Raw genomic sequence first — 19,873 nt, forward strand, 5'->3', positions numbered from 1 at the left:
TGTTTGCTCTGGGTAGGGTTGCCATAATGGAGGACCTCGAAACCGGGACAAATGTAGGACAAGGTTTGAAAATGTAGGACTTTTTTTTTAAAATTTCCTGGCTAGGAAATTAAAAAAAAAAAAGTCCTAGATTTTTAAACCTTGTCCTCCTCCTCCTCCTCCCGGCCTGGGAGGGAGCCTAGGCCGGCTCCCAGGCCGAGAAGGGCGGGGGGAAGCCTGGCATCGCGGCGATCGCCGCGGTGCCAGGCTTCCTCCTCCTCCTCCCGGCCTGGGAGGGAGCCTAGGCCGGCTCCCAGGCCGAGAAGGGCAGGGGGAAGCCTGGCATCGCGGCGATCGCCGCGGTGCCAGGCTTCCTCCTCCTCCTCCCGGCCTGGGAGGGAGCCTAGGTCGGCTCCCAGGCCGAGAAGGGCGGGGGGAAGCCTGGCATCGCAGCAATTGCCGCGGTGCCAGGCTTCCTCCTCCTCCTCCCGGCCTGGGAGGGAGCCTAGGCCGGCTCCCAGGCCGAGAAGGGCGGGGGGAAGCCTGGCATCGCGGCGATCGCCACAGTGCCAGGCTTCCTCCTCCTCCTCCCGGCCTGGGAGGAAGCCTCAGCAGGCTCCCAGGCCGGGAAAGAGGAAGGGGCCGCTCCTCATCGTGGCAATTGCCGCGGTGGGAAGCGGCCTCCTCCTCCTCCCTGGCCTTGTGGAGGCCTTGGAGGACCCCGCGGCCGGAGCTCCGACCGCGGAGCCGCCTCGAAGGCCTCGCTGGGGCCCGGGAGGGAGCGTCTCCGCGGCTGGAGCTCCAACCGCGGAGAGCCTTCCCAGGCCTCAGCAAGGCCTTGGAGCTGCCGCGGGGGTTGAGGTGGCCGCGGTGGGCGGGGCCGTCCCGGTTTGGGCGCCAAACCGGACCGGGACCGGGTTGGCCCCTCCCAAACCGGGATTGTCCCGCCCCCCGGCGGGATATGGCAACCCTAGCTCTGGGTATAAGATAACACCATAATGCTCGAAGTGAAACTATAAGACACAACAGTATTGATAGGTAATGTGGGAAAAGAACACACCCTTTTGCTGCTATGAAACTGAAAGAGGAATTTCTGAAACTAACTACTCAGTTCCAACAAAGCAGAGAACTTAACTAATGAAAGTAGTTACAATAGCTTACAATAGTTAGGATCCAATTGGATACATTTGCTGATTTGGCTAGCTATTCCAGGAGGTGAGCCTCATCTGTCTTCAATATTTGCTGGGCAACCCTTTAGAGCAGTTTCCAGTAGCATGGCAGGCAGGTAGAACGGAAAGGGAGAGAACATTTTGTGAGATACATGTGTTGAGGACCTCTCCTCTGGAAGCTGCTAATGAAACGTCTTCCATTAGCAGATGTACCCAAAGTGTTCTAATTTTTTATGTATATCATCTTACCAAGCTAGTATAATACTTGTGTTTCTGATGAAGCACAGTCTATGAAAGCTTATGTTGGTCTGACTCTGAATCCTCATTAAGTCATTGAATCAGTGGGTTTTACATAAGGGTTGACTCCTTATCCAACAGTTGATTCAATGGGGTACTTTACTTGGGAGTTCTAATTGAGTTTAGGCCATCACAATTAAATCTGTTTGCTCCTGTTAGTTGTTGGAGTACTACAAGACTCTTGTTTGTGTGATTCTTACAGCCTGACAGGTATTAATCATGGACACTTTAATTTTGCCAACTCAGAATGCTAGCCTACAGTGCTCTACTGTAACTTAAAAATGCTGATTGTACATTAACAGCAGAGAACTGTTAGAGGAGGAACTGCACTTTCCTTGACAATAAGGAAGTTATGGCATTCAAATTATTTAAGGGCAGAAACATAAAAAGTGTGTAATAAAAAGACGTCTAAATGTATACAACCAAATAACTTTCCATTTTATGTTTCCTTAATGGCATTTCCTGCAGCTCATTAGATTCCATGATTCACATGAACTTTGTGAGCAAAGCTGTTACCCTGTGGCTACTTACTCAAGGAAACATTTGTTCTAAGCAAACTGTACCAGTCTTATCTTGTATAAATAAAATAAGGGCATAATGCATGATCAAGAAAGAAGTGGACATAAATCTTTTTTCTCATAAACGATACAAACATAGCTACTCAAATAGTGATGATGTTACTTGCTACTAGCAAAGCAGAAAATTATCCTTTAATAATTACAGTTGCACCTCCCTTGTACAGCTATGAGGTATTTAGCTTAAATACCCTGAAGGCACCAGAACCCCTTTCATCTTGGATTCTAAGGAGGGTCAACCTTCGTTATTACCTGGATGTGAGAATACCAGGTGCTGTAGGGTAGATTTCAGAATGACATGGAAAACATCTCTGAATATTTTTTGTGGAAGAAACCCCTATGAAATGCATGGGGTTGCCATAAGTCAACAGATGACTTGAAGGCACACATACACATACATTTTCTTGTTCCTGTTTAATGTCAGTTTGCACTGGTTACTATTTAATGCCATATTAGTAGGAGTGTAAAATCTAACAGGAAAAGGGTGCTGATAACTGACATGCAATGAGAACACAGCCTTTTGCTACCACATAATCAAATGCTGTATAGAATGAATTGTCTGAACCATTAACCCAGTTAAAACAAAGATGGGATATTTTAAGCTGTGATTTCACTCCCTACAACCCACACAACTCAACCTTGTAAATACATACCTACTGACTCATATTTGCACTACGTCATTGTTTGTAGCGAAAGACTAAATAAAAATAGACATACCACAAAGTAATTTCTTGCCTCTGTAATGCTGTAAAAAGTCAAAGGTGGCTGTACAATATATTTTTTGTTTTGATATTCCTGCTTTTATAATTATGTCCACTTATCCTCTTTTTAATTTCCTTCAACAAAGTAAAGCAAGTCTATTTCACTGGTGGAACAGCTCTTACCATCAAAATGTTCTTCTTAATGTTTAGATAGAATCTTCTCTCTTGTACTTTATTGTAAATCACATGGATTGCTATGCTTTATGATCACAAGACTGGTACATGAAATATGTAGAACGTGAAGGGCACCGTTCTTTTATTTTTCACTCTTGCTTTTTTTTTTTTTTTTTTGTCCAGGGCACCTAATGCATGGAACTGCAACCTAAATTACATAGTGATTCAAAACTCAGATGGAATTTCTAATTTCCAAAGATATCTGATTTCAAAATGACACCTTTGTTCAAACAAGGCTCTAATGAATACTACAGATATAGAAGATACTTTAGGGAGTAAGGGAAGGAGGGTGGAGCTACAAGTGTAATGAATGTAGTGCTGGAATAGGAGTGTGGCTTGTACAGAATGTTATATGTGCACCAACATGACAGAGATATAACAGTCTGACAGGACTTTAACACTCATTGCTGCATCCAGCAGAATTCTGGGAGTTGTAGTTTGCTGATGTACTTTGAATTCTAACACACTGTTCCAAACTATAGCACTGGAGCCCCGTCAGACAAGTCTATTAGTGTATGAGCTGCCACCACAGCACTTGTATGGGAACAAGAATATAACTTTTTCAATGGTGTGTGGACCCACAAAACTGATGTATGGCAGCCAAATCTGCAAGGAAAATATATATGTAACCAAACTGTATGGTTAAACCTCACTTTAAACTATTGACACCAAAATCATGCAATTGGGTTATATTGGGAAATATCATTTAGCTATCTGCTTATATTTCTCCTACTGCTTGCAGAAGCAGCATTTCAAGTTTCCCATCAACCCCTTTCCCCCTGTAAAACAAACTGACAGTATCACTTGGCTCTCAGTCTCTTAACTGAAAGGAATTAGGAAGGGGGATGAGATCTCAGACTGTAAGTGATTTCATGGCCACACTTACTAAGAAAGCCAAACCATGGTGAAACAGTTAACACCTCCTGGGTAACAAAAATATATCAGCCACTAAATACAGCAAACAGATCTTTCCCTCTTTGGTTTGCAGAATAAACTTGTGGTTTGTTTTTCCTTTGAAACCACATATAAGACTTAGGACCTCTAGTGGAGACAAATAATAGGTACTTGTTTGTGTCTACAGTTATCTGATATCTGAAAAAATGAAAATATGTGAGGATAGAATAAATCCCCACACTTTTGGCTAACCTTTGGGAAAGTTTAGGGGTCAATGTGGCACTCTGCTCCATTGTCCGAAGAACGTGATCTTTTGTTTTCAATACCAAAACATTACTGTGTATGAAGAAGTGCAAGAAAGAAAAAAGATTTCTAAGAAGTTCCTCCACCTTTATTTGTGGAAAACACACACACACAATTGGATTCCAAAAAGCAGCCAGCCTTACTGTGTGCAGCCCTGCTCCCTTCCTAGTTGCATGCAAGAAGAGACTTCTCAGCCCAGGAAACTATGCTCTTCTTTGCTGATCTTTAACCAAAAAAAAAAAAAAAAAAAGGACTCCAGGAACAAGCAGAAACCAGAAGATAGTATGAATCTTAGAAGTCAGCTCCTGATGACATCTTTTAAAGGATAAGAACAAACAGAAACCAGAAGACAGTATGAACCTTAGAAGTCAGCTCCTGATGTTTAAAAGGATGTCAGAGTTGGATAAATTCAATCTTTTGGACTAATGGTCATGTTGGCTGTGGATTCTGGATACAGTATTCCAAAAATAACTTTTTGCAGCTCTTGAGAATGGTTACATCCTATTGAATCACTTGGCACTACAACACTTAAGACTGTACCATAACAAGGGATGTTTGCTCCACTCTGCACTGCAATAGACAGTTCAGATAAAAGGAATGACAAGCAACTAGATAACATTTATCAGAAGATTCCCTCGAGTGCTGGGCATATCTGTCTGGAAAATGTTAGCTACTCCAAGACAGAACTTCTCAGGAACCATTTACCTTTTGCCTCTCTTTTAATTTAAAATCAAATCTCTTCTCAGAACTTACTGCATCATATTTGCCTTGACTGAACAGGCAAAGCAGATCTCAGTTCGACATTCTGCTTCTAAATGTAAGGAGCCACAAAGGATTTGTATGAAATGAACTACGAGGAAAGTGATTTATGAACCTTTAAATGTTATCTTCTGCATAATGTGTGAAGAACAAAGCCCCTGGATTTAGGTGAGAAGGATAAGAGACCATCTCAGTAAAGGGGGTGATTTTAGGGTTAAAGATGAAACAAAAACTTTCATTTACTCTGTTTGTTTGTTACCTAATTCATTCTTAAGCATGTTTATTCATACCTAAAACATTGCTAAGATCCCCAGTCTTGTTGTAACAACCTATGACTAGGACTGGATTAAAATAATTCTGTCACAATATCCAACACAAAAGTCCTAGGCTGCACTATGGGAAAAGGGCAGAGGGTCTGATCAATGTAAAGTAAGATAATTCTAAAGGGATCCTTGGCTCAAGAACCGAGTCAGCTGACCTTGGTACCTTATTTGTTAAGGCCACAGCAGCCTCATGTTCTGATCGTACACTGTTTTCTACCCTTTTGCTACTCCTAGCCCTGCACCTCCCGTCCCTTAGACTCTAGGATAACATCGGTTGATTCTATGTGTCCAAAAAGCCTGGATTTGGGATGGGAGACAGAAAACATAAAGCCCAAAACAAATGAACAAAAAAACCCAACAACAAAAATGCACCCAACCACCTATATAAATATAGTGTCAAACAAGAATCTGACTGTCCCCCGGTGGACACTGTTCCTTCCTTCAGCATTCATTGAATCATTGTATGGAAATTTACATTCTAGACCCAAGGACGTCCTTCATTTCACAAGGCACAGGAAGAGGAAATTACAATTCCTCTCTATCCCTGAATTGCCATTCTTCCGTCCTCCTCCATTCCATCAATCTGGAATCCAGAAAAAAACCTTTTCCTATGAATCCACCTGCCCCAACTTCCTCTAGGGCACACATGTACCTTCAGATCCTCCATCTGAACAACAGGCTTCCACTACTTGTCTCTTGGAAGAGGATGACTGGCTTCAATTCAATGCGGAACAGGATCTGAATCCTATCAGTTCCATTAGGCATGACCTAATTAGCAGCATGAACAATCAGTTGTGGATGGTCAGTGGTGGGACAACTGTGCTCCCTCGTTTGGGTTTTCGAGCCTATGGAAGCCAGGTTTCAAAGGACCAAGCAGAAATTTGGTCAGATTAGTTCATCTAATCCTTAATGGAGCTGGCCATCATCCAAGGGCTTCCTAAATTACCACTTGCTTGCTCAAGGCACTTTTTGTACTGCCTCCTATATCCCCTCTTGGCTTTTTGCAGGGCTGATCTACAAGCCACATTGCACCTGCAGCAAAGCAATGCTACCATGCCTTGCAACCAAACCTCTACGTGTGTTTCTGTCAGTCTGGATTGTTGCAAAAGTTTCAGCTGGGAAGGGCTGCCTTGACTGGAAGCAGGAGAGCCCACTAGAAACACAAAAGCTAGGAGTTTACTTTGTCATATGACAGTCCCTATCAATGGGCAGGAAGGGAATTCTGAGCCCCACTATCCAAGAAAGGTAGTCCACAGTACTAATACATGAATCCTCTTCCCAATGACCCAAATTAGGGCCAAGCCCACCTCAAAATCATTCTTCATGAGATCTGTCCACTCTGCAGTCATTAGCTGGGCCCTGGGTGGTAATTTCCTGTTTGAATGCAGTCTCCACATGATTTCAAGGGATTTGATTCCAATCATGATACACACCTTGAAACCACCAGAAATACCAAGTTGAGCAGCACCCTTTAGAAGGATGCTGGCCAATACACAAAGTTAATAAATAAAAATAAAATATCCTGAAATAGCAACAAGGGAACCAATCCCTTGTAAATAGCTCCTCCTGCTCTGACCCAAACCCCAATTTGGGGAAAGGGTGGCCAAAATTAGTAAAGCATCAGTGTTAAAAATGAGACAATCAAATTGGTGCAGCGGCATAGAAAAAGACTAAAGGTGCCTGCAACTGCCTACCCAGGGCAGTTTATCAGCACTCAGCAGGCAGCCTCAGGGCAGGGAGGGAGGCCACATTTGTCAAGTCCTTCAGTGAAAACAGAACATAGATCCCACATAACTCCATGGCTTCCAGTGCCTCTCTTTGCAGCAGGCTGTGAAGGTGTTACAGACAACTCTTGAAGCTCCACTTCACGTTTGCTCTGCTCCTGCTACTACGGCTCCCACTGCCTCATCCTTGGCTTGAGGCTCTAAGTAAACTGGAATCACTGAAGAAGGTTTCTTGAATCTACAATAAAAATGAGATAAGAAACAGCAAGCCAAAGGCCTCAATTAGACTGGGGTGCTGTGAACTAAAGACTCATGCCAGCATCAGCTGTAACTGAACACAGGAAACTACCTGATAATTATATCAGCCAAATGATCTGCAGATGATAATCCACTAGTGTCTATCTGGCAGCAGCCACCTATTGCCTCACACTGATATCTTTCAAGGATTTTACTACTCATTCTTTCCACAGTGGTTTCACACTCACTAACAAACCAGCTGTTTGCCCCCTTCCATTTGTCCCTTCAAACTTTTTATCTTCTTTTGCCAACCTCACCTGTCCCTCGCCAGGATCAGCTAAATTCTTCCAGATGGCTCTCTCAGTCCACTATCCCCACAGTCATCTCCTCCTTCATTGCTTAACTGTCTGCTTGCACTTAGATCTCAATGCCTGCAGCCACGATACAGGTGGATGAATAGCTATAAGCAATCATTGTGCTCACTGTATGGCACAGGTGGGAATCACTGCCTGTCAATAGGCTTCTGGCCTGAATTTAAGGTGCTGATGATGGCACTGCAAGTTCCAAACTATTTGGAACCTTGAGATTTAAAGAGAGTGCCTCTCCCTGGGTACACCTGTCCAAGCTTTCAAGTCAACTGGAGGGGCCCAACAGTGGGGACAACAAACTGTGGGTGGATGTGGGAAAGTGTCTTCTTTGCTATGTTACCCCAGTTATAGATTGCCCTCCCCTTAGAGGCCAGATTGACAACAGTGTTGGCACCATTCTTGCATCAAGTAAAAAACAAAAACAAACAGACTTTGGGGCCTGATTGATTCCATCCACATTCACAAATTATTTTAAACTTGCTTGTTTTTAACTTATCAAACTTTATATTTTTAGTCTGTTTATTTTCAATTGTTAATTTTATTGTATACTGCCCTGAGACACCACAATATAAATATTTTAAGAAAAATAAATAAAATAAATAAATAATGCAACTGATTTTGTGACCCCTGGAACACTCTTACTCCCATCATTTTGATATAAAACTGCAAAGTAACACCTCTAGGTGGGGTATAATTCTCTTCTAAAAGCAAGAAATCCAAATGTTTGGGGGGAAATTACGAAGAACCAACCACAGGTGGGCAATATCTGAGAGTCGGGGGGGGGGTGCTTTTCTGCCATCTCCAGACTGAAAGCAGGTTTTCCAGCAAAAATGTTCATCCTCCAATTATCCTGGTATGAACGGATAGCCACTTGTGATGGAGCCATAGTTGTTGGTAGCAAATGGCCCACAGATCCTCTGGCACTACATCCCCTGCTGCACAGCATAGCCAATGATCATCTTTTGGCAGATACTCCGCAATGTCTGATTTGTTGAAGGCAATGGAGAACTGACACAGCAGATTAACAAACAGGCTGAACTAGCTCTGTTTTGCGGCATTACACCATGTTCCCTCTGGACCAAGACACATCCTTACTGTATAGCCAGTTGAGGAAACAACTGGAGTGACACCTGGAAAGAAGGCACCCCAGCTAAGCAGCCTAGTAGTAATGCAATTTGATGGAAACAAAGTATATGTATAGTTAGATGGGGTAGCTTTTCCCTATGAAGGGCACTTACGAATATGGAGATGCAGGAACTCCTACCACCAGAAAATGGTTCTTCTTCCGGAAGAGCCGCCACAGTCCTTTGTGGTTCCCACGGACATCTAGATCCCAGATGTGGAGGCACTAGGAGAGTGGAAATATGGCAGCAAGAATGAATCAACCATGTTAACTGAAGCCTGAAGAAGAACCCTCCCTCCATGCCATCTGACATCATCCAGCCTGGGAGGGAGTGAAAAGACTGGCCTAACTCCATCAGAGCAAGAAGAAGGACCCTCCCCCCAGTCCATCTGCCATGGTCCAGGCCTCAGAGGGAGAGGAAAACCACTGGACTTAATCCCCTTCCCCACCACTATTCCCTTCTCCTTTTGTGTCACGTCTTTTTATATTGTAAGCCTGAGGGCAGGAAATCATCTGAATAACTAACTGTAAGCAACTCTGACAGTCTTTAGGAAGAGCAGGGTATAAATAATGTAAATAAATAAATAAACTCCAAAATCTTAGCAGACTACAGGTGCATTCATACTGCGTAATTATAACACTCTGATACTTTAATTGTCTCAACATCATTATATGGCATCCTGGGATTTGTAGTTTGAAGAGGTACTTAGAATCATCTCCTACTTAGAATGTGCTAGTGCATACTTTAGGCAGAGAACTTGAGCAGAGTTTTAAGTAGCACATTAAAGGATGCATTAGGACAGACCCATGTCATTGAAGTACTATAACTTTACTGTGTGGATGTACCCTCAGTTACATCCAAAGGGTTTTCCACACTGGCACTATTACAATTCCCTCTCCAGTCTATGTTAGGTAGGAAGCATGTTTGGAAGTCACCTTAGCAAGCTGAGTCCAGGTAGTGAAGTCTGCTTCCTGCTCCATTTTGATGTACATCACATAGATCTTTCCTTCCGTATCAGGTATAAAGGAATCTTCACAGGGGTTCTTGCTGTGATCCAGAACCTCTGCCTCACTGAGAAGGAGGGAAATAAAATGCATCAAGGAGAGAGAAAGTAAACAAAGGAATACTATCAAGCATACACATATCAAACAAACTCACTATTAAAAACAGAATTCTGCATCAATGATTTTGGGGGGAGATTGGGGCCAAGATTCCCTTAGTGGAATGCTTCCCATGAATGTGCAACTGGTGCCAATAGTGGTTTCATTTAGCTGCCAGGTAAAAAACACAAATGTCTACTAAATCCTTTGGGCCTAACTGATCTACTTCAAAACATTTATGCACAACTGGCTAAACCTTTCAAACCTTTTTTAATTTGTTAATGTGTTTCATATAATTTTAGTCTATTTAAATTATTTTTATGCTTTTAAATTGTTTTAAACTTCTTTATGTTAATTGTTCTTGTACGGTGCCTGCAATTTTAAAAATTCCTCAAAAATCTGCTTGCAGAATAACTAAAACTGTAGAGGCCAACAATGTAACCTTCACAGAGGGGCATATATTTTTCCTAGATTCAAACTCTGCAGTTTGAGTCAGATAAAAAAGTTAAGGTCAATTTAGTGGCCTCTTCCATATGTTTTGATGAAAAATTTCCAGCACTTCATAATTTTAGTCTCAAGATTCTGGCATGGAAGAAAATCCATCCAGCGACTAATTCCAAGAATATTGCATTTTACTTTTGTGACCCAAATTTGTATGGTTTTCAGTCACCAGTATTCGCTTTACTTCTTATGTGGCTAATGGTGCAAGACCCACTCACAATTCCACATTTGCCACAAATGGCAACACTAAAATAATTGATAATACAAGTCTGCAAACATCATAAATCATTTAAAAAGTGTGATCAGGGTTCACCAGCATGCTTTTCTGGTCAGTGAATCGTCACGGACGTGTCCCTGCTTGCTTCTTCCATGACCAAAGCATCATGGAGCACATAATGGAAGATCCCATTATTACCAAAGGGTGGCTCCAAGGATGCTTTGGTCATGGAAGAAGTAAGTGAGGATGCATTCATGACAACTCACTGATGGGAGAAGTGCGGGCGTGTGAACCTTGATTGCACTTTTAAAATGATTTATAATAATTAATAATAATTTGTTTTATTTATATACCGCTGTTCCAAAGATCATAGCGGTGAACAGCAAGTAAGCTAATTAGCAAGTAAGCTAATTTGCCCCCATCAGTCTGGGTACTCATTTTAGCGACCTCAGAAGGATGCAAGCCTGAGTCGAGCTTGGGCCCTTTTGCTGGTCTTGAACTCGCAACCTTGTGGGTTTGAGTGAATGGCTGCAGTACAGGCATTTAACCACTGCACCACCATGACGTTTGCATGGTGATTTATTCATGGTAAGCCCCACATGTGATAAAGTCCACAGTGTACCAGCAAAGCAGGCCTAAGAAGAGAGTGAAAACAAGAAAACAATAACCTGTCACTGATCTATACAGCTTTCTAGAATTATTGACCACAACAGGATGTGCAGCCTGCATGCATGTATTTCTTCAAACTCATTTTTGGGGCACTTGAACCCTCTCAGTCACCAAAACTCCCCACTCCCCGACAAATACTTTTATATTTTTTTTTTTGGCATGATTTTAAAGCCATTTTTGGCTCCAAATTACCAAACAGGATATCATCCAAATGCATGCAAACGCACAAAAACACTCCCCAATGCTTCCAAATACTTCCATTTTCCTTTGTAGTCCCTCTCAAAATGGCAACAGGAAGTAACATAGCACCACTTCTAGTCACCACTTTGAGTCAGGCTACAGAGGAAAAGTGATATATTTGGGCTTGCTGTGCAGGGGTATAGCTTTCCTTCTGCCCACTCCCCTTTCCAAAACTTCATCTAATAATAATAATAATAATAATAATAATAATAATAATAGGTTTTATTTGTAGCCCGCCTTTCCAGTAACCTGATCAAGGCGGCATACATACACAGGAAAAATATAACAATATATAACAATGCAAAGTTAAAAACAGAGTTAAAAACAAAGTCAAATACAAGGGGCAGGCAGTTGGGAAGTCAAAGTACAGATTCCGGGGTCGATGATGAAGGGTAGAGAATAAAAAAAGACCATTTAGGGTGGAAAGGCTTGCAGGAAAAGATATGTTTTCAGATTCTTCTTAAAGAGAACCAGGGATGCAGTGGAACGGAGCTCGATAGGGAGATTATTCCAAGATTTAGGGGCAGCAACAGAAAAAGCCCTCTGTGTGGTCCCCGCATATCGCATTTTTGGGACCTCCAATAATTTCATCCCAGTTGACCCGAGTGTGCGGGGCGGATTGTATGGGGAGAGGCGGTCCTCTAAGTACCCTGGGCCCAAGCCATTTAGGGCTTTATAGGTCAACATCAACACCTTGTATTGGGCCCGGAAGCGAATAGGCAGCCAATGAAGATCCTTCAAAATAGGTGTTATATGGTCAGACCTGGAACTACCAGCAACCAATCTTGCCGCCATATTCTGCACCAACTGTAGCTTCCGGGTTTGGTACAAGGGTTGCCCCATGTAGAGCGCATTGCAAAAATCCAATTGAGAGGTTACGAGTGCATGTACAACAGTTTCAAGGTCCCTACGGTCCAGATAGGGACGCAGCTGGCGTATCAGCCGAAGTTGATAACAAGCTCTCCTGACCGTCGCATCCACCTGAGATGTCAACTGGAGCGAAGAGTCAAGGAGCACTTCCAAGCTGCGCACCGAGTCCTTCAAGGGGAGCGTGACCCCATTCAGGACCGGGTGACAGATCTCACCTCCCAGGACCAGGGAACCTATCACCAGTACTTCCGTTTTCCCTGGATTCACACTGAGTTTGTTTTCCCTCATCCAGCCCATTACCGACTCCAGACAGGCATTTAGAGGAGAGATGCCATCCTTAGTTACTGCATCAGTCGGAGACACAGAGAAACATATCTGGGTGTCATCAGCGTATTGATAACACCGCGCCCCGTGTCTCCGGATGATCTCTCCCAGAGGTTTCATGTAGATGTTAAATAGCATAGGGGACAAAATCGCTCCTTGAGGGACACCAGATGTAAGGGCCCTCTTATCGGAGCGACAGTCCCCCAGCTCCACCATCTGGAATCTACCCGAGAGGTAGGACCGGAACCACTGCAGAGCAGTGCCCCCGATACCCAGCTCCCTCAGGCGCTCCAGAAGGATACCATGGTCGATGGTATCGAAAGCTGCTGAGATGTCCAAAAGCACTAACAGGGACACGCTTCCCCTGTCCATGCCCAGACGGAGATCATCAATTAAGGCGACCATAGCAGTCTCAACTCCATAGCCCGCCCGGAAGCTGGTTTGAAATGCGTCCAGAAAATCGGTGTCATCCAAGATCGATTGAAGCTGGAAAGCGACTGCTCTCTCGATCACCTTCCCTAAAAAAGGCAGCAACAATATAGGCCGATAGTTGTTATGAATCAGGGGGTCTAAGGAGGGCTTTTTTAGCAGGGGTTTAACCACTGCTAATTTTAATTTAGATGTAAATTGTCCCTCTCTTAGAGATGTATTAACTATGCGGTGCAACAAAGTTAGCACCGCAACTCCCCCCTGAGTTGCCAGCCACGAGGGACAGGGATCAAGAGAGCATGTCGTCTTCCTAACACTTCGAAGGATCTTGTCCACTTCCTCGGTACTAACAAACTCAAAATGATCCAGTATAATAGGGGTCACGGTAATAGGTTATTACCAGGAAGCACATGATTTATTCAGAAGCAGTTACCTGAGCAGCTGATGGATTTCAATTTCGTATGCATCTTTCTTTAAGCTGTGTGGAAGAAACAGAAAGTTAGGGAGAGATGGCAGACACATACAACAGGGACAGACAACATGTGGCTTTCCAGGTACTCTTGGACCACAGCCCCATCATTCTTCACCTCTGGAGCTGCAGTTGGGGAAAATGTGGAAGCTGACTGATTGCCCACCTTTGCTTTCTGCCTTATTACTGGCAGTTTTGTTCAGGAATATTTATGTCTTTGTCCAGAGTACAACTTTACATGTTAGCGGGATTTGAGTGTGTCTTTTCAGACAATAAAGGTTTGTGGGTTTGGGGTGGGTTTTTTTGGCCTTTACTGAAACACTGCAACCATGAGTAGAAACATCTAATCAAGATATTGACTTCTCCATATTCTTCTCTCAATTATTTTGAGATTACAGGGAGGAGAGCTAGTAGAGGGAACACCTACCATGCCAATCTGGAAATCAAAGGCGGGGATATAGCCTGATGCTTGTTGAATTAGATCAAACATTTGTTATCTAGTTGGTCCAAATTCATTTACCAGAAAAACTACTTGTGTAAAGTTACTGGGGGCAGGGAGGAACCAGGAGCCAGAGCTTAAAATTAAATTTACAGTATATGCTGTAGCAAAATGCTCTAGGATCCACACAAATGAGGAGTTACAGACAAGGACCAAGATAGTGTGATGAAAGGAGTCTGAATCCAACAGGTTAATATTCTATTTCCTGTTGGTGTCTGGCTATCCATCAGTCAAACCCCCCGATATGTATTATTAGTTCTGTATAGCATCCATATACTGTGCTCACCTCTCCACATTTTTAAGTTGTACATTGGGGACAGTGTTGAACTTGTGCTTTTTGAAATAAGCTTCCTAGAAAAATATGAAAAAGAGTAAGAACATCTTTAGGAATCACCATTCATCTCTGGCTACAATTAATCCAAATATCCCTTTGTCCCTGGAGCACACCAAGGAGAGAATTGGATCATATACATAAAGGAACAACGCTGTAGAGAAAATATTCCCACCACGTTAAACAAATGCAGTTGAATGACTTGCTTTGATGCACAGAGATGACAACCCAAAGAAAGTAGCTTCCATGCAGTGGTCACTGCATCCACAACTACTTTGTGAATAAACAGCTATTGCTTGGTTTATTAGAATCATAGACTAGATAGGCAAACCAAAAACGGAAACTAGTGAACATACCAGTCTAAAAAAAAATATAAATTGCCATGGTGTTCAGAATAATGTTAGTAACTATCCAGTTTCTCCTGGGTACTCACAAACCAGGGCTGGAGCCTCTGTTTTATCTCCAGAAAGCAGAATTCTACAATATATGCATATGGAAGCTCCATTTACTTCTTTGGCCTATAAATGAACAACATGAGGAAATGAACTAATTCTCTCACACATGCAGTTTAAGACCTCCATGAGGGAAAAAAAAACCCTCAACAGTGGATATTAAAAGACCAATATTAACAGATTTCAAAGGAAAGGCAGGAGGAGGGCCAGTGCTGGACTCTTCCTCAATCAGATTTAAATGTGCTACTCACATGGAAATAACCATTCATGTTGAGGCCAACAATCCCAAAGTGGTACGAACGAGATACATCAGGGATGAGGCACTCACGACCTTTCCGCTGCTCAGGCATTCGCATCCACATGTCCCAGTCCCAGAGCTGAGGGGAGAAAAACAAACAAACTAGAGTCCAATGTATGAAGCACACATCTAAGAGTAACTTGTTTTGGTCCAGCTGCTAAGGCTACCAGCATGAAATTAACACCTAGGCACATCCAGCCCACATGGAAAGTAAATAAAATAATAAAATAAATAATAAATAAAACTTTTATTTGTATACTGCTTTTCCTCCAGATCAAAGCGGTTCACACATGTCACAATACAGCACATCAGCAATTACAGTTAATACAATAAAAATTTTAAAACAGCATATTAAAACAGTCGGGCCATCAGATGATCTTAATCTATTAGGGAATACTTTGATGGATGTGTGGGGGAGAGTCAGTCCACACTTTTTCCATCTGTTACAGACACAGTGCTAGAAAGGATAACACGATGGTCACTGAATGGCATCACTGTTGGCTGATCATCCCAACATTTGGCAACAGACATATAAGGATAGGCAAACAGAGAGGACACTGACCTTTTCTGGTGTTGGCCATTTAGGTTCCAACTCATCCTTGTAGAGTGTCTTCCTCAGCACCCAACCCAAGCCTGGCATGGTCTCCACACGATACAAGAGTGAAGGATCCTCAGCTGTGTGCTCATAACCCTAAATTGCCCCAAAAGAAGCATTTAAGAAATCTTCACAATGGAAGACTTGTCATTAAGTCCTTCATCCTAATTTCAGGTGACAGTGGCAGAGGGAAAAACATTTTGCTGAGTATAGAGTAAGAGGGTGATGAAGGGAAAAAGAGAGCCTGAGAGTAGACAAAGTTAATTCTGTGGCTCATGCATACCAACCTGGTCATTCCAGGCAGATATGCAGTACAAGCTGTCATCTTCCTCCAGCAAATAGACAGATTGGCTTAAGAAGCTAAAGGGAGAAAAAGGAAGTTAGCCACGAGGAAAGTTGTTCAGGCCAGCCTTCATCAAAGACTGTCAACAGTGGTTCTGTGATGAAGCTTACAATTAGTGGCATTATTTTGCAAAAGCAAAAGACATGGAGCAACATCAAGATTTTCAGGTCAATCATCAGCCATACTAAGGTCAAACCCAGTGTGACATATTGATCCAAAAGAAAGGTAAGGAAATGATTAAGAGGACATTTTATGTGAGCTGCACAAATACTCAGTATAGTCATGTGAGTTTAAATTTATATTATGAATGTAGTTTCCCCTTCAGTAAATACATATTGTTGGTTATTTATTCATTTATTTTGCCCTTCAGAATTCCTTCTAATAGACTTGCCTAAGAAAACTCTTCATTACACTGGGTGCATCTACCCTGTAGAAATAATGTAGTTTGACACTACTGTAGCTCCATCCTATAGAATCATGGGAACTGTAGATTTACAAGGTCTTTAGCCTTCTCTGCCAAAGAGTGCTGGTGCCATACAAAACTACAATTCCCAGGATTCTGTAGAATAGAGCCATGGCAGTTAAAAGTGGTGTCAAACTGCATTATTTCTACAGTATAGATGCACCCATAGTAACTTCCCTTCCAAATGTCTTATTTTCTCATAGCCAACTACAGCATGTTGACCAGAAATTAGTTTCATTAAACTAGTCGAGTATAGTAGGACCTGGCTAGAGATTCTTGTCAGCCAGGCACAATATGATCACGGAAAGGTTGGGCTTAGAATACAGTCTCAGCTAATACCTGAAGAAGTCAATAGAGATGTCTAGGTCTTCTTCCAACACTACTGCAAGTGTGGCATCCTACAAAAAAGCGGAGCAGAAGAAGAGGAAAGAATCAGTGAAGTTAATGAGCTTTCAGGTTCAGAAGCAGTGTTTTCTCAAAATTGATATAGGCAATTTTAGGAACTGGATAATCCTAGAAATAGTTATATTTCAGTTTGGAACTCTATTGCCTTGATCAATAGATGTTACTCTCACCCCACTTCTCCCCAGCATCATATAATTATGCATTTCCAAAAAACATTTTAAATGTGATAGGATATCACTGTTCATTATACATTGCTGTGCTGAGCCCCCCCTGCCCCCCAAAAGCATCTACTACAAATAACTGACATCTTTCTTCCAATCAAAATAGTCCACAAGGACTGCATAGAAGACCACAATAAAAACTCAAGTTCTTCAGATCTCAATGAACAGATAAACAGATGCATTTGGAGTGGGGGACAGATGAACAAGAGCACTGCATACCGGATGCAAGTTGAATGTTGCAGTCAAACTCGCCTTGTAGTGCTGAAAGAGTGGAAAATGTCATCTGTTAGAAAAAGATATCTCAGAACTAGTTCTGTTTTCACCATACTGGTGACCAGGAGTTGCTACTGAATTGTTGTTTTACATGCAAGTCTCTATTCCCACCTGACTGGTCTGGCTCATGTAGAATAGTAATTGCAAGCAGATCAGGAAGCTTCTATTATACAGGTCCAGCAGCAAGAGTTTGTATGTCACATATAGAACAGATGTGGACAACCTGTGATCTTCCAGATGTGGTTGGACCACAAGTTCTTTGAGTCCCAGCAAGCACAACCAATGGTGAGACATGATGGGAATTGAAATATGGACCATAAGCTGTCCACTTTTGAACTAGACTCATATTGGCTAAAATGACAAGACTATAATGCTTTATGCTTGAGCCAGAGAATGTACATGGTTCAGTTAATTCACTGTTCCCCAATGTGGTTCTTTAAAGCAACTGGTACAGACTTCCATTTTTAATGGGGCCATAGTTGACTAGCACAGGGAAACAGGCAATGTGACCCTTACAATATAGTGTATTGTAGCTAGCATGTAGCTGTATTCTAGCATGACTAGCTAGAAATCAGGGGTCTGTAAACAATTTGTTCTTCAAATGTTGGTTAAATAGAGCTAGAAACACTGCACTGCAAAAAGAAGCTGTCATACCAATTATGTGCCTATACAAACAATGACCCAAAAGATAATTTCATTACGATTTGGCATTTCTTTATTACATGTGTCATGAGTCATCCCACTCATGGTCCCCTTGGTTCCCTTGAATCCTAAACAAAGTTTTGTTTAATTTTTTCTATTCGTTTCTCCATTTGAAGCTTGATGATACATTAATGCTATTATTAGACCTTCGGTTTTTGTCATTTACTGTAAAAGCTTATTTTGTCTTTTCTTGTATCAGTAGATATCAATTTTTTTTAAAGATATTGACATGATTTCCAGAAAAAGTCCTCTCACCTGTGAGACCCTGGCATTTTTAATGCTGATGGGAGTGTGCTGGATTCCCTTCAGGCCAAATAATTCAACCACATCCATTGGCTCCTAGAAAAGATAGACAATGCTTTAGATAAATGTATATGCCTTAGGTTGTCTTCAGAGAACAGCGTTAAAATGGACTTCAGATACATTAAAATGAATGCTATCTCAATGAACACATAGGACACCTGCTCCTTGCCATTGCGGTAAAAAGTCATGAGATGGCGTAAAGTGAAAGACAATTGTCTGATACTTCACCTTACTGCACTTAAGTGGAAAAGAAACAGAAATGTTAATCTTTTTGTTTCGTGACAAGAGACATTTCATCTATTGCTGGAATCTGAGAAGATACAGAGCAAGTAACTGTTGGGGCTAGATTAAGGTAACTATGAATCTGTTGGAGGCTGGATGTGACTGGCCTGTCCTATTGGATTTCTATCTGCTAGACAGACCTAAGGAGACAGCTAATATGACAAGGAAATAAACCACAGAGCTGCAATGAAGGATGCCCATTTGGTCATATTTCCTTAGAAGACAAGGACTATTTGAACTGTAGTCATTTATCCTTTTACCTTCTATACATTTTATAACTATGTAGATCCTTCCATTTTAGGTAGTTCAAGTGATACCAAAGCTCTTAGAGTTTTTTAGATCATGTTGTTATTATTTAACTATTGATGACTTTGTGTATCATAAGACTTCTGCCCTGTCTGATGTTAAAGGCCATTTATGAAGCAAAGAAAGGGTTATTCTCCATCCCTATGTCTTACCTCATAATATCCATCAATGAAGACAGTTATCATCTGAGGATTGACCCCTTGTGCTGACAGTAGGGATCGCAGCATCCTACAGGAGACAGAAGAATTGCTATGGTTCAAAGTTCCATTACAGTCGGCCCTTCTTATACACAGATTTTTTATACATGGATTCAAGCATCCACGGTTTGAAAATGTTCCAAAAAAGTATAAATTTCAAATATCAAACCTTGATTTTCCATTTTTTATAAGGGACACTATTTTGCTGTGTCATTATATTTAATGGGACTTGAGCATTTTGTTATCCACGGGAATCTTGGAACCAAACCCCAGCGTATAACAAGGGCCCACTGTACTGATAATCTAGACTTAATAGTGTTATCATTACCAACATTCTTCTTTCTTTTAAGTACAGTGTGCCTGTGCCATACACGGGTGCATTATATGCAGCTTCTAGCTTATGAGGAAGCCACACTGTGACAAAAACAATGGTGTCTATGGTGCACGCATCGCCTCATGCATGCACCCCATTGTTTCAAATGGGACATGAGCATACACAGATTTCCCCTTACATGGGGGGATCCGGAATGGGGAGAGCCCACTGTACCATCTGTAGCAAACATTTTTCGTCCCATGTATATCTTTTTCAACTTACAGGTTAGAAAAACTAGTGATTTTTAGTGTCAATTTATAGCAACAAGAGGCATCAAGTGGAAAAGGCTGTAGCTGGAGAGGACAAGTACTTGAATAGCTCCCA

The 19,873-nt window shown here is 42.1% G+C and overlaps 1 protein-coding gene across 2 annotated transcripts in view; it reads right to left on the reverse strand.

Annotated features, from left to right (window-relative positions):
* Positions 1-958: 958 nt before the first annotated feature.
* Positions 959-19,873, reverse strand: part of LOC149316230 (protein O-linked-mannose beta-1,2-N-acetylglucosaminyltransferase 1-like) — a 41,732-nt gene continuing 22,817 nt past the window's right edge. The window contains exons 11-23 of one of the 2 annotated variants that reach the window (XR_016280450.1): positions 19,132-19,207; positions 18,344-18,427; positions 17,333-17,374; positions 16,827-16,885; positions 15,969-16,041; positions 15,649-15,777; positions 15,040-15,165; positions 14,292-14,356; positions 13,471-13,515; positions 9,623-9,758; positions 8,802-8,911; positions 4,513-7,196; positions 959-4,442 (exon numbers count right to left, since the gene is read on the reverse strand). Coding sequence is in view for 1 of the 2 variants with exons in the window: in XM_089515060.1 (XP_089371186.1) it covers positions 7,100-7,196; positions 8,802-8,911; positions 9,623-9,758; positions 13,471-13,515; positions 14,292-14,356; positions 15,040-15,165; positions 15,649-15,777; positions 15,969-16,041; positions 16,827-16,885; positions 17,333-17,374; positions 18,344-18,427; positions 19,132-19,207 (1,042 nt within the window). In the remaining variant the exon portion in view is untranslated. Of the gene's footprint in view, positions 7,197-8,801; positions 8,912-9,622; positions 9,759-13,470; positions 13,516-14,291; positions 14,357-15,039; positions 15,166-15,648; positions 15,778-15,968; positions 16,042-16,826; positions 16,886-17,332; positions 17,375-18,343; positions 18,428-19,131; positions 19,208-19,873 lie in introns of both variants that reach the window. The other variant, XM_089515060.1, reaches the window with a different exon arrangement.

The sequence above is a fragment of the Sceloporus occidentalis genome, unplaced genomic scaffold (genome assembly GCF_023333645.1).
Source record: "Sceloporus occidentalis isolate IW3139 unplaced genomic scaffold, rSceOcc1.0.p SCAF_3, whole genome shotgun sequence".
Classification (NCBI taxonomy): Eukaryota; Metazoa; Chordata; class Lepidosauria; order Squamata; family Phrynosomatidae; genus Sceloporus; species Sceloporus occidentalis.